We start from the raw sequence: 12665 nt of genomic DNA, 5'->3' as shown, positions 1-12665 counted from the left end.
GATTACAAAACAGGAAGGACATGAAGACTATGTTCTTCATTAACTACTTTGTCATCCATGTCATCCACATGCAATATTTCAAAATTGGAAATTTTGAGATATAGTACTATAGGACCTTCTTGGATGCTATCTTTTCCATAAATCTTTTTTGAATTTTTAGCATCTCAACTTGGATCTTGGTGGAGACATTACAGAATCTTAAGCTCAAGAACTCCACAGACCACTGGTCTTACTTCTATGCTTGTCCACTTATCTTAAGGGCAGTCTTTATCACTAATACCAATTACTGACTATTAACAACTGGCAGGTAAGCCTCAAAATCTTAGGAACGGAAGCACTGACCACTAACTCTTCTTCCAATTTGATTTCCCCTCACAGCATGGTTCAAGTAAGTAATGTTTGTGTACATGTTACTTATCAGCCAGTCTTTTATCTCCTCAGCAGTTATAATTATTAAAGACCATGCAAAAGTAAATTCTTTCACCAAAGCTCTTGGCACTGTCTAGTAGTTTGAAGCATAAACAGATATGGTTTAATTAAAAGAAAAGCCATTGACCATTACTATCTGCTTTGCTGCTGCAATCTAGATGATGAGGTCCTTCCATCTGATTTGCAGCTGAAACTTCTATATATATAGTTTATTCATCTGAAAAGATGAGCTCCTTGAGAACAGGGACTGTCTTGCTTTGCTATTTGTATTATTAAGAGTTTAATGTAATATTCTTCAAATGATGTTTAATGCTATTTGAAATGTTTCAAAATGAAATTTCAAAACAAAACATTTCATTTTATCATTACTATGTTCTAAATTTTAAAAGCTTAAGTAAGGAGAAAGTAATGACTCAGAATCAAATGATATTCCTGTCCATTTTTCTTAAATCATGAAACAGAAAAAAAAAATCACCCCAACGAAACAAAAATTTTATTAAAACTGCAAAAGTGGATTATTTTATCCAATACAATTATGTTAAAGTTTCAAAAACTAATGAAATGAAGTTATGTATAAAATTGGATGTTATTGTAAGCAAAAGAGAGTATTTATCTTTCTTACACTTACATGTGTAAGTATATTCTAGTACTATCCAGAAGTATTCTAATAACTGTTAAATGCTATATCCTTACCAAAAGTCTCCCTAACAAACTAAGTAATAACTCAGCAGCTGGCCATTCTGGCTTATTGACTGTAGAAAGAAGATCTTGAACAAAATTTTCAAAGAGTGGTCTGTAATCTTCTTCACCTTGCTTACTCCCACATCTGTTAGAGGCAAATAATAAAAAAAGATATGCATTTAAACACTGATTTTTCATAAAGAGATGATACATGATACTTAGATATCCAGCTTTAAGCAAAAAGTATTTGTGTGCATATGTGTGTGTGTGTATGTATGTATGTATGTGTGTGTGTGTGTGTGTGTGTGTGTGCGTCTGTCTATGTGTGTTCCACTTATTGAAACATTGCTTTAAATAGGCTAATTTAAAATACTATATCACAAACTTCAAAGGTGTCCTTTCTTTGAAATGTCCTCACTCAATATTTTTGTTGCATTCATTCCTGACAATGCACACATGATGCTTATATTCAATTAATCGAAATGAAAAATGTTCTCTTTCTAGCATTTCAAGTATTTAAACTTTGGCTCATTTATTCCTTCCATCCTTTTCTGTAGACTTTCAAGACTGATATGAAAACTTTCAAGAAAACGTAACATAGACCAACATCCTGAAAGTATCAATAAACATGCTATTTTAATTACATTTACTTTTTTCCATTTTAAAATTTAATATTTTATTTTTTTCAATTACATAAAAAACAATTTTTAACATTCATGTTTTTAAAATTTAAGTTCTAAATTCTCTTTTTTCCTTTTTCTCTCCCTCCCTGTTCCCTTGAAACAGGTTATAGATGATTATACTCACTTTTTAAGGAAGATGGAGAGGAAATTCTGTGCTGTTCGCATAGCTGTCTCATAAGAATTAGTAATGACAACATCCTGATCCACCTAGAATGAGAAAAGTTAATTTAGATGATAGGAAAAAATAATCTCTAAGAGAGCACTGTTCTTGGAGTGTGTTATTATTAAATGTTTATATAGTCAACAGAGCAAAATAACAAGTAATGTATTAAAAAGATTTATATTCAATTTTATGCAATAATTACACTTTAAAATTTAGGCAATAACATACTTAAATTGACATTTTCTACACAAATTTTAATATTAGTATAATAAAATAAATTTATTCTTTGTGTCAATGAAAAATTATTAAGTAGCAACTCAGCAAGTGAATTCAAAATGAATGTACAGGTGTATAACTAATAATCTATTTTTCCTATAATCAGGATAAAGGAAGATTGTGGCCATATTACAAAGAGGGAATTAAACAAGATATTTAAAAAACCACTTAGACAATATATAGTAAAAGAAAAAAAAAGACTACAGAAGATGACCAAGGGTCTAGGATGATTTGATTGAAATTAAATTAAAACTAGGATGCCAGGAAAAGAATTCAAAAGAACTGAGATTAAATATGAAATATTGCTTGATTAATAAAATTATTGGTTTCATGCATTTAAAGCATTAGAATAATATCCTGTATTTGTGGAACACCTTTTTTTCCCTCCCTTTTATTATAGCTTTTTATTTATAAAACATATGCATGGGTAATTTTTCAACATTGATCCTTGCAAAACCTTTTGTTCCCAATTTTACCCTCCTTCCCCCCAAACCTTCCCAACATAGCAAGTAGTCCATATATTAAATATGGTGGAACACCTTTTTAATATGCTCTCACACATATTGTATCATTAAGTATCATTAAGTCATTTTACAAGGTAAAGGAAAGCAATTACAGAAATGGGCTATTAGCACACCACTTTACAGATAAGGACACAGACTTAAAGAGGTCAAATAATTTGCATCTGGACTGTAATTGTTGTCTTCTGACTGCCTGATTAAGTCAAATACTTGCTTTATGACACATCTTTTCTTCCTGTAAATTGTGTATAAATTGTAAATGGTATGGCCAAATCATATTCCTACTAATTCCCAGGATAATTTTAGAGATTCATTTGTATTAAAAAAAATTGTCTTTAAATTCCAAGAAAAATTCCATTTAATGCCAATATTTGCTTCAAGGAGCCCCAACAAGAAAATTATTTTACAAAAGCTGCTTTACCTCATTAGGTGAGAATTTAATTTAGGCAAAGGAATAGGTATAAAAACATATTTAATATACTAAAAATTTTTCCTTACTTTTTTGTTTGATTCCTCTTCTGAATTAGAATCTTTCTCTGCTGATGGTAGATGTACTACACATTGAATAAGTTGTAAAACCAGAGCAGTCACCATCTGAATATACATAGGCTCGCCGTCCATATCACTACTATTCAATCTAAGAACAGGAAATAAAACAAAATTATGCAGAATATTCTGATCATTTGAATTTATAATATAAAATACTTTAATGTTTTAGAAACATTTGGTGATAATTTGGTGACAGATTATTAATCTAGTTTTACAGAGGAATGCTATGCTCATGAACATTACCAAGATAAATTCTTAAAAGTCAATCAATAACAATCATATAAACATGAAATTAAAACTGAAGGGACCTTAGAAACCAACCGGTCCAATTTTTTCATTTTAAAGCTAATGAAACTGAGGCTCAGAAAAGGGAAATGATTGCATAAGGCAAGTAGCAGATTTATGAATCTGAAACCTGATTCCATTCCTTAAAATCTAGTTCATTAATGTCTTTTCATCTACTAAGTATCCACTGTGGAGAGGCCTCTCCACTAGCAGGGGCAGAAAACACAACTGAAAGTATGTCTAGTTTTTGTTTAAAAGTGAATTTGAAGTGAGACGCAAAGCAATACTTTTGACAAAATTGACAATTGTAAAATCCATTTTTGTAGTGACATAAAAATATAAATTAAATATCAAGGAAGATGAAATAAAGAGAACATACAAAGGTCATAAAGCTTTTGCAGTTTTAAATGCTAACTAAGTAAGACATAGTTAGAGTAAAAAGGATGAGGAGAACCCATTAGATTGGAAAATACTGAAAAATACTTTACTTCCTTTTATTATTGCATTCAGAGTGGAAAAAACCCATCTATTTTAAAAACAAATTTTTTACAAACCCTAACCAAGTAGTGAAATCTATTCCTTTTTCATAAAGTATCACAAATTATTATCTATTTCACATTTGCAAAGTGACTATGAAGATCTACATTTTTGTGAAATGTTTTTAAGCATGTGGAGCAAGAAATATTTTTGGAAAAAAAAAAGCAAAACCTACTCTTAAAAATCTAGATATCAATTTTTAGTTTTCTATTACGGTGCAAAAAAGTATTTTTACAATCTTAATTATGTAAAAAGTCAGATGTCATAGCTTAAGCTTCAAAGACGAATAAATTATTAATAGTATAGATGAGAAACATTCAGTACTTCATCTGTTTATTTTCTGGCAATATAGTCATCTTGCTCCCTGTGTAAGGAGCTTTCTCTGGACTCTTTCAGTCTTGTTTGGCAACACATTTGCAGCATTTAAAGTTCTATATAATCTTACTGTTCTTGTTGTCAGTGTCATTTCTAATGTTTGTTCTTTCTTCTCAATATAGATTACATATATATATATTTCAAAAGTCAATTGCTTCAATTGTATTCTAAATCTTTTTCTTATCATAACTCCATCTTTGTCTTTTCGATCTTTCCACTAACAAGTCAGTGATCTGAATCCATAGGCAGCTGATTCAAAGACCCAATTATCAAAAATAATTTTTTTTGGTCTATTAAAAATAATCTATTTAATCTTTTGCACAGTTATTTGGTGCTAGTATGTCCAACTCCTACTACATCTTTTCTCCAATAAAAATGCTCATGGCTTAAAAATATAAAACTTCTGTGAGGTTTGCAAGTCTTTGGTCTCTTTCAATCCTTTCTCTTGAATTTGGCTTTTGTATATATTTATAACTACCCATACTTTCCTCAATGTTTGTATTAGCCACTGAATGACAAAAAGTATGTTTATTTAATCTGGAAGATCTTAAGTTTTTGTAGAATGTTTCTACCCCTTTATTGTTAACAATCAATTTTAGTTCTTAAATTGTAATTATTTTTAGAGTTCTTTGTTGTAAATACTTATTAGGGATATTATAAGATAATCAGATATCCTATGAAATAATATTTCTAATTAACAGTAGAAGTGCAATAAAACTATCCTGCAAACATTTTTTTATCAATCTCTTCAAGGATGATCTTTGATGCATCTTATAATGTCTTTCTTTTTTCTGATATTATATATAATAAGAACATGAAAACCTGATATGATTCAGTTCATACAACTGGAGATTATACATTTAAAATCCCAATAGGCAGTCACAATCGAGTTTATAGACAAAAAATTATGTGATTGTCATTGATTACCCTATGCCCCTTTTTTTCTCATTGTTACAGTTACTGCAGGAATTGATGAGGGCCATATATGATCAAGGGTGGCAAAAGACTTTATCAGTTCATATTATAAACTTGTTTACAAAAATCTTATGGAGAATGATAATTATGATTTGTATTTTCTTATAAAGCACAGAGAAGTAGGAGAGAGTTAAATAAATTTAAAAATCTCCAGAGTATTTAAGGATGAAATGCAAGTAGTTCAATGAATAGGAAAAACTTTTAACTATTTTTATCATCAAATTTGGTGAAATCATCACATTTAGACTCTAATTTTGCAATCTTAGAAATTCTATAGAAGGCAGATGTGGTGTTGAGATCACCAAGATGGAGGAAAAAAACAAGATTTGATCATACCTATATAGAAATATAGCATAGAGGACATGCAAACACAAGAAAACAAAGGGATCAACATGTAAATCCTCATAAAAAGGTAAATCTGGGAAAAAACGGGAACTTATTTAATGGCAAAAAAAGTGATGAAGAAAAACATCAATAACAAAATTACATGTTGATGAATGGTGGGCATACTCAGTGAGGGAATCAAAAGGAATAAAATCCACATGTACGTATTCATGTATAAATATACATATACATATATGTAAAATTTCTTGGTTGATTGAAAGACGTAGGAAATACAATGTCCCATTTACTGCTTATAAAAAAATGTGGCAGAATTGGCAAAACAAAGGTGTTTTAAAGTCTCTTTCCTAACAAGCCATCACCTTCATCAAAACTATTTAAGATTCTTTGAAAAAGAGAAAAAAAATAATCCTGTTTAATAAACTTCTAAACTTAAACATCAAGACATAAAACAAAGAACTATATATAATTGCCAAAGGTGTTTGCTGTTGTGATGGAAATGATTCTGTAGAGTCCACATAGAAGAATTTTTTTTGTGGAAAATGAAGTCCTCCAAATACTTCTGTCTGTGATGACATTGTGGACACTAATACGTTTTTGAACGCTATATTGTCTTTTATAAGAGTAACCATTCCAAGAGTTTGACCGTCAACCCAAAAGGATCAAATAGATAAAGAATTTTTTTTGGGGGGGTCTAATTATAACTATTTGGATGGAAAATTATAGAGCTTGTTCACCAATATGTTTATGATGGAAAAGCAGTAACATGAATAAGTTAGATCTGGAATTTAACAGGATGAAAATAGTGGGTTAGACTGTCCTTAGGAAATTGTTAAATTCTTTTATTAACTTAGGCATTCCATGGAAACAAAGGTCCATCTTTTCAAATATTTTATCAGTGTTGTTGAATGGGAATAAAAATGGAGTATAATAGATCTAAAGAATTAAAAACAAATCAGAGAAGTCAATGAAAAGTTTTACCAAGAGACTGTGCTGTTTTCAACATGTAAACAATGGGGAGCTTTGAAAATGAAGAAGAATGAAAGATGGTGTCAAGGAAACATAGTAAGAAATGAAAAGAGGCTGGCCACATTTTGAAGATAAATGATTAAAGGTGATTAGCCAGGATCACAATGGTAACTTCATCAGGTCAGGAGAAATAAACAAAGTCATTAAGGATAGTGAAATTGGACATGGACAAGCATTTTAAACAGCATGGGCAGGTAAATTGTGATCTTTAAAGCTGGAGAGAACACTCGAATAACTGAGATCATAGAAACTTTCAATTATTTTTGAGTATAAGAATGCTGAGAAGTTTGGAATATGAGGTAGAAATCTGGATTTCAGCTAATTTTTCTCAAATAATTGGATAGCAGGATATTTAAGCTAAAGTCAAATAAGGCAGAATTGATAGCAATAAAAGATATTATTATGGTGCAATAGAGGTATTTACATTTGACAGACAGCTAAATACTTATGACAGAAAAAAGATTAGCACAGACAAGAAAGGAAATTAAACATATTTATAAAAAATAGCATTACAATAACATTGTATATAAATCTGCTTTTTAAGGAAAAGAGGTAAAGGAAGGAAAAAGAGGAATAAGCTTTTATATAGTTAGTACATAATAGGTGCCTGGTATTTTCTACAAATGTCATCTTATTTGATTAACACAATAACTTTGCGATAGGTGCTATTATTATCCCGATTTTTACAGAAGAAGAAATTAAAGCAGATTGAGGTTCAGTGGTTTGCTCAACATTACAAAATATTAATAATAATAATGATACTGATGATGATGAAAGTTAATATTTACAACAGTTCTTACTGTGTGTCGGGCACTATGCTAAGCAATTTACAAATATTTGATTTTATTCTTACAACGATCCTGGGAGGTAGGTGCCATTATTATTCCCAATTTACAGATAAGAAATATGAGGCAAACAGAAAGAAGTATGTGACTTGCCCAAGGTGACACGGCTTATAAGGTGTGAGGTTGTATTTGAGCTCAGGTCTTTATTACTCTAGACCCAGAGCTCTGTCCAAGACATCACTAACTGAGAACACTTAAAAAAAGTAGCATGGAAACTTTATTTTAAGTATGTGTGTTCCAGGAAAAAAAACAAACAAAAAAAGCATAGACATAAAAGTACCTGTAACAAGGGAAGCCTAATTTTTGTGATCTATGCCAAATCTATTTTTGGATTTGAAAGACCATTTTGGAGGGAGGGGATAGTTCTTCAAAATTAATTTGGTGAATTTTTTTTTAAATAGAATAAAATAAATAGTAATTTATTTAGTAAATTTAACAAGAGACATAAGTAAAAACAAGTTTCTACAAGGTTTTAGATATTTTAGTTGAAATTTTAAAAAAGGCTTCAAAAAGACAAATTCAAGAAATCTTTTAAATGGTTTAAAAATTAAGATAAATGCACTCTACTGCATGATAGGTTCAGTGTGGACCATGGTATCTATTATTCCTATTCTTTTTTTTTTAGTGTCTCATAAAAATAGCTAGGCATCAGCTAACTCTGATGCAGAGAGAATTTCAGAAATTAGACTTGATAATCTAAATGCCTGATTAATGATCAATTCTATGCAGCTATTTGCGCGCGCGCACACACACACACACACACACACACACACACACACACACACAGAGCTAAGTTTTACACTTTGAAATTCAATCTTTTTATTAAGTGCATACTATATACCAGGAACTGTGCCAGCAACTGGCGATGACAAAGACAAAAATGAAACAATCCTTGCCCTCAAGAAGCTTACATTCTACTAGTGTTAAGACAATGACTACAGACAAGTAAAAATAATGTACACATGGATTTAGAAGGAAGAGGTACTAACAACTAGAAGAACTGGGCAAGGCACCTTGAAGAATTAGCATTTAAGGTGAATCTTGAAGGGTTCTAAGAGATAGAATACTGAGGACAGTCAGTCTGAATAAAGAAATGGAGGCGGGAGAGAGAATGTCACAAATAAGCAACAATGAAGGGCAAAACTAAGATAGAGCAAAAGAAAGAAGCATGGCACAGTTTGCTCACAAAACCTTTTCCATAAACATCTAGAAAAAATATCTGACGAGATTCTAATTAAGAAAGCCAAGAGAAAAAAAAAAAAATCACAGCGAATCCTTTTTTTCCATGACATGGCTTAGGGACGCTTAGGTCTACAGATTCTGGTAAAAGGATATAGCATGGCAAGAAGAATTCTAGCACTCAAGACCTCAGTAGGAAGCATCAAAAAAGGAGATCCTAGGAAGAAAGCTGAATTAGCACAGAGGGCAGGAATAGGTGCCATTTGGCACCTGGGTCACAGACCCAGGGCAGAGAGAAATGGTCTCATAAGAATAGTTGTCTATATCCCTTGTATCCCCATCTGGAATAGTGAGCAAGGATAAGTTCTTTAAGCCATATGGTTCTGACCCCAGAAGCAGGATGGGGATTTGTATGTATTCTCTAACTCAGCATGGAAGATTACAATGGAATAGCACTAGGAAAGGATAACAGACCAAAAGGGAATCTATTTTAGTTGCTCTCTACCTGCAGACCCACACAGTAGGCAAAAAGTGGCTAAATCTAACAGTCATCTTTGGAAATTCTTAATCAGGGACAAACTGATAGACTGCAAACCTAGATCAAAAATTTGCAGAATTCAGTGAGCAGATTTTACCCACGATTACATCATCTTGAGAGGACTAAAACCTTTTAGATAACCAGTTTGAGCTGTGGGAGTTGCACTCTGATGTTATACCATTTAAGAATAATTTCCCATCTGGTTTTTTCCCCCAAAGTCTGGAATACGTTGAACGGATGAGGTATAGAGACTCCTCATTCTATAAAATGTTCAGAACTTCTCACCTTGTTAGATATTTTCTCATCCTGGCTGCAAGAGTTCAATAGGACCTGGGGTTCTGAATAACTGACTGCACAGTTTTTTGTATTTTAAAAAAAAATTTCTTTTGTAATCCTTGAGAAAAAGTTATGCTCTATGCCCTTTTTGCATCTCCACTAGCTAGCAAAATGCTTAGCACATAGAAGATTTTGTTTAGTGAACATTTATTGTGTTATTATTATTTTGTGTTTAGTGAACATTTATTAACTATTGATTTAAATCAGAAGGAAATAAGAAGACAGATGATCAGGTTAGACATTATCCCAAAAGTATGTAGAGTCCAGAATAAAAATAAAGTCCAAAGTTGAGGAAAAGGCTGGAAGAATGAATAAAAACTGAACTAATAGTATTAAGGGTGACAGGAAACTCAAGACACAAATTTAGAACAAGGTTGCATGATTCAAAAATATATAAAAGAACAACTTCAATGAAAAATGCAGCCTGGACACAAAACCAATTAGAATTCTTGGAAAAATTATTTATATCTATATCTATATCTATATCTATATCTATATCTATATCTATAATGAGAGCCACGGAAGAAAAATATCAGAGAATCAAAAGCTTGGAGCAAGAAATTAAGTGTCAAAAAAACTTAAAAAATAACTTCCTAAAAAAACCCTAAAATTTATTAAACAGAAGCTAATGACTCTATCAGACATTAAGGACAAGTTAAAAAGTCAATAAACTGAAAAAATTGTAAAATGTGAAAAATATGGGGTATCTCACAGCAAATACAGGTGACGTAGAAAACATGGGGAAAATAATTTAAGAATCACTGGTTCACATTAAAGTCATAACCAAAAAGGAAAAAATAAAAAAGACCCAAATGTCTTATTTCAAGAAATCTTAAAAGTGCTCAGATTTCTTATAACAAGAGGGAAAAGTAGAACTTAAAAAATATATATTAGTTTCTTCCTGAAAGAAACTCCAAAATGAAAACTCCCACAAATATTAATGGCTAAAATCTAGAGTTCCCAGGTAAAGGAAAAAATTTGACAAAAAAAAGAAAGAAAAAAAAATAAACAAGCAGGATTACACAAGATTTAGCAGGTATCACTAAAAAGATAACAGAAAGACTGGTATATAAAATTGCAGAAAGCAAAAAATGCAGGTTTATATTCAAGAATAACTTACGAAGCAAAACTGAGTATCATCCTGGAGGGGGGAAAATAGACCTTTAAAGAAAAATAGAAATTCCAAGCATTCCTGAAGAAAAGATCAAAAGCTGAGTAGAAATCTGACAAGTACAAGGAATCAAGAAAAGTATAAAACAAAATAAATATAATCATCTAGATTTGTAAGGATCTAGAAACAATTTATGTTATTTTATGGGAAGAAGTCTACCACCACCACAACCACTACTCTATTACCATCATTATCATTACAGTCCATCAACTACCATTAACACCAACATCATACTTATCATCAGATAGCAGAAATCTAATTTGACAGAGAATCTAGGAATGATTTCCTATCAAATTATGATTTGATATTAAAAGATGAACTGAAGTGTTGAAGGGAGAACTATACTGAAGGAGAAAAGATAAAGGGAGAAAATTAAGTCACATAAATGAGATGTAAAACAGGATGAGATGTCCTATATAACAAGGACAGATTTAAAGGGGGGAGGCAGTAACACTTGGACTTCACACTCATTTGAACTTTACAATGTTTATAAGAAACACTTTAAATATAAAGATATATATAGTCAAAATAAAAGAATGAAGCAGAATCTATTATGCTTCATTCTGAAGTAAAAAATACAGGGGGTAGCAATCATAACCACAGACAAAGCAATAGCAAAAATAGAACTTAAAAAGACAAAAAGGGAAACCACATTTTGCTAATATTTAGCATGGACAATAAATGTCTATCAATATTAAACATATACATATCAAAGGACATCACATGTACATTTTCACAATGATTTATATAGAGAAATAAAGTCAAAATAGTGTAAGATTTCAATTTATGTCTCTTAGACCTAGATAAATATGATAAATTTCTAAAGAATACTGAATGAAATTAGAAATGAATATAACTTTTTCAATTGTGCATAGTATCTTCACAAAAACGAATTGTGGTAGGGCAAAAAACCTCACAAAACAAAACAGAGCACAAATATATATGCATCTTTTACTGATTAGAATGCAATAAAAATTGTATTTCACAAAGGACTTTGAAACAATGATTATACCAAAATTTTTAGGATGCAGCTAAAGTAGAACTTAAGAAGAAAATTTCTCTTTCTAAATGCTCTCATGAATAAAAAAACAAAGGGCAGATCTATGAATTGCCATACAAGTAAAAAACTTAGAAAACCAACTAATTTAAAAACTCACTCAACTAAAAATCAAAGTAGAAATTTTAAAAATGAAAGTAGGATTTACAAAAGTGAAAACAAAGAAAAAACCAGCAACTTCTTCCCTTGATTAATAAACATAAGCTGGAATTACTGAAAAACAAAAAAAGAAAATAAAAGAGAGAAATCAATAACTTGATTTAAAAAAATATTAAAAATTAAAAAAGGTGAATTTGCAAGTAGTTAAGAAATGAAATTATAAGGAATTTTTTGTCAAATGATATGCCAATAATATTGACAGTCTAAATCAAATGAACAAATATTTACAAATATATGAAATGTCCAGAATAACAGGAAAAAGGAAACAGGAACATTTAAATAGCTTTATCTTAGAAAAAGAAATTGAACTAGCCATAAATGAATCTCCAAAGAAAAGTTCCAATAACAGATGAACTGACAAGTTATTTCTATCAAATATTTAAAGAAAAATTAATTCCAATAATTTATAAACTTTGAAAAAATAGGAAAAGGGGCCTTATTAAATTCCTTCTGTGAGTACAAATATGGTCTTGATACCTACACCAAAAAGAGAAAAGAAAGAGAAAGAGTAAATCAAGAGTCAAAAAAGAGAAAA

The 12665-nt window shown here is 30.7% G+C and overlaps 1 protein-coding gene across 2 annotated transcripts in view; it reads right to left on the bottom strand.

The window, feature by feature from the left end:
* The window catches only part of NIPBL (NIPBL cohesin loading factor), a 240986-nt gene that overhangs the window by 35604 nt on the left and 192717 nt on the right, over positions 1-12665 (bottom strand). For both annotated transcript variants that reach the window (XM_051989989.1, XM_051989982.1), the window contains exons 21-23: positions 3252-3390; positions 1918-2000; positions 1123-1255 (exon numbers count right to left, since the gene is read on the bottom strand). In XM_051989989.1, coding sequence (XP_051845949.1) covers positions 1123-1255; positions 1918-2000; positions 3252-3390 — 355 coding nt within the window. The remainder of the gene's footprint in view (positions 1-1122; positions 1256-1917; positions 2001-3251; positions 3391-12665) is intronic.

The sequence above is a fragment of the Antechinus flavipes genome, chromosome 1 (assembly GCF_016432865.1).
Source record: "Antechinus flavipes isolate AdamAnt ecotype Samford, QLD, Australia chromosome 1, AdamAnt_v2, whole genome shotgun sequence".
Taxonomy (NCBI): Eukaryota; Metazoa; Chordata; class Mammalia; order Dasyuromorphia; family Dasyuridae; genus Antechinus; species Antechinus flavipes.
Note: the sequence above shows the minus strand (reverse complement) of the source record. Positions and strands in the feature narration are given on the sequence as shown.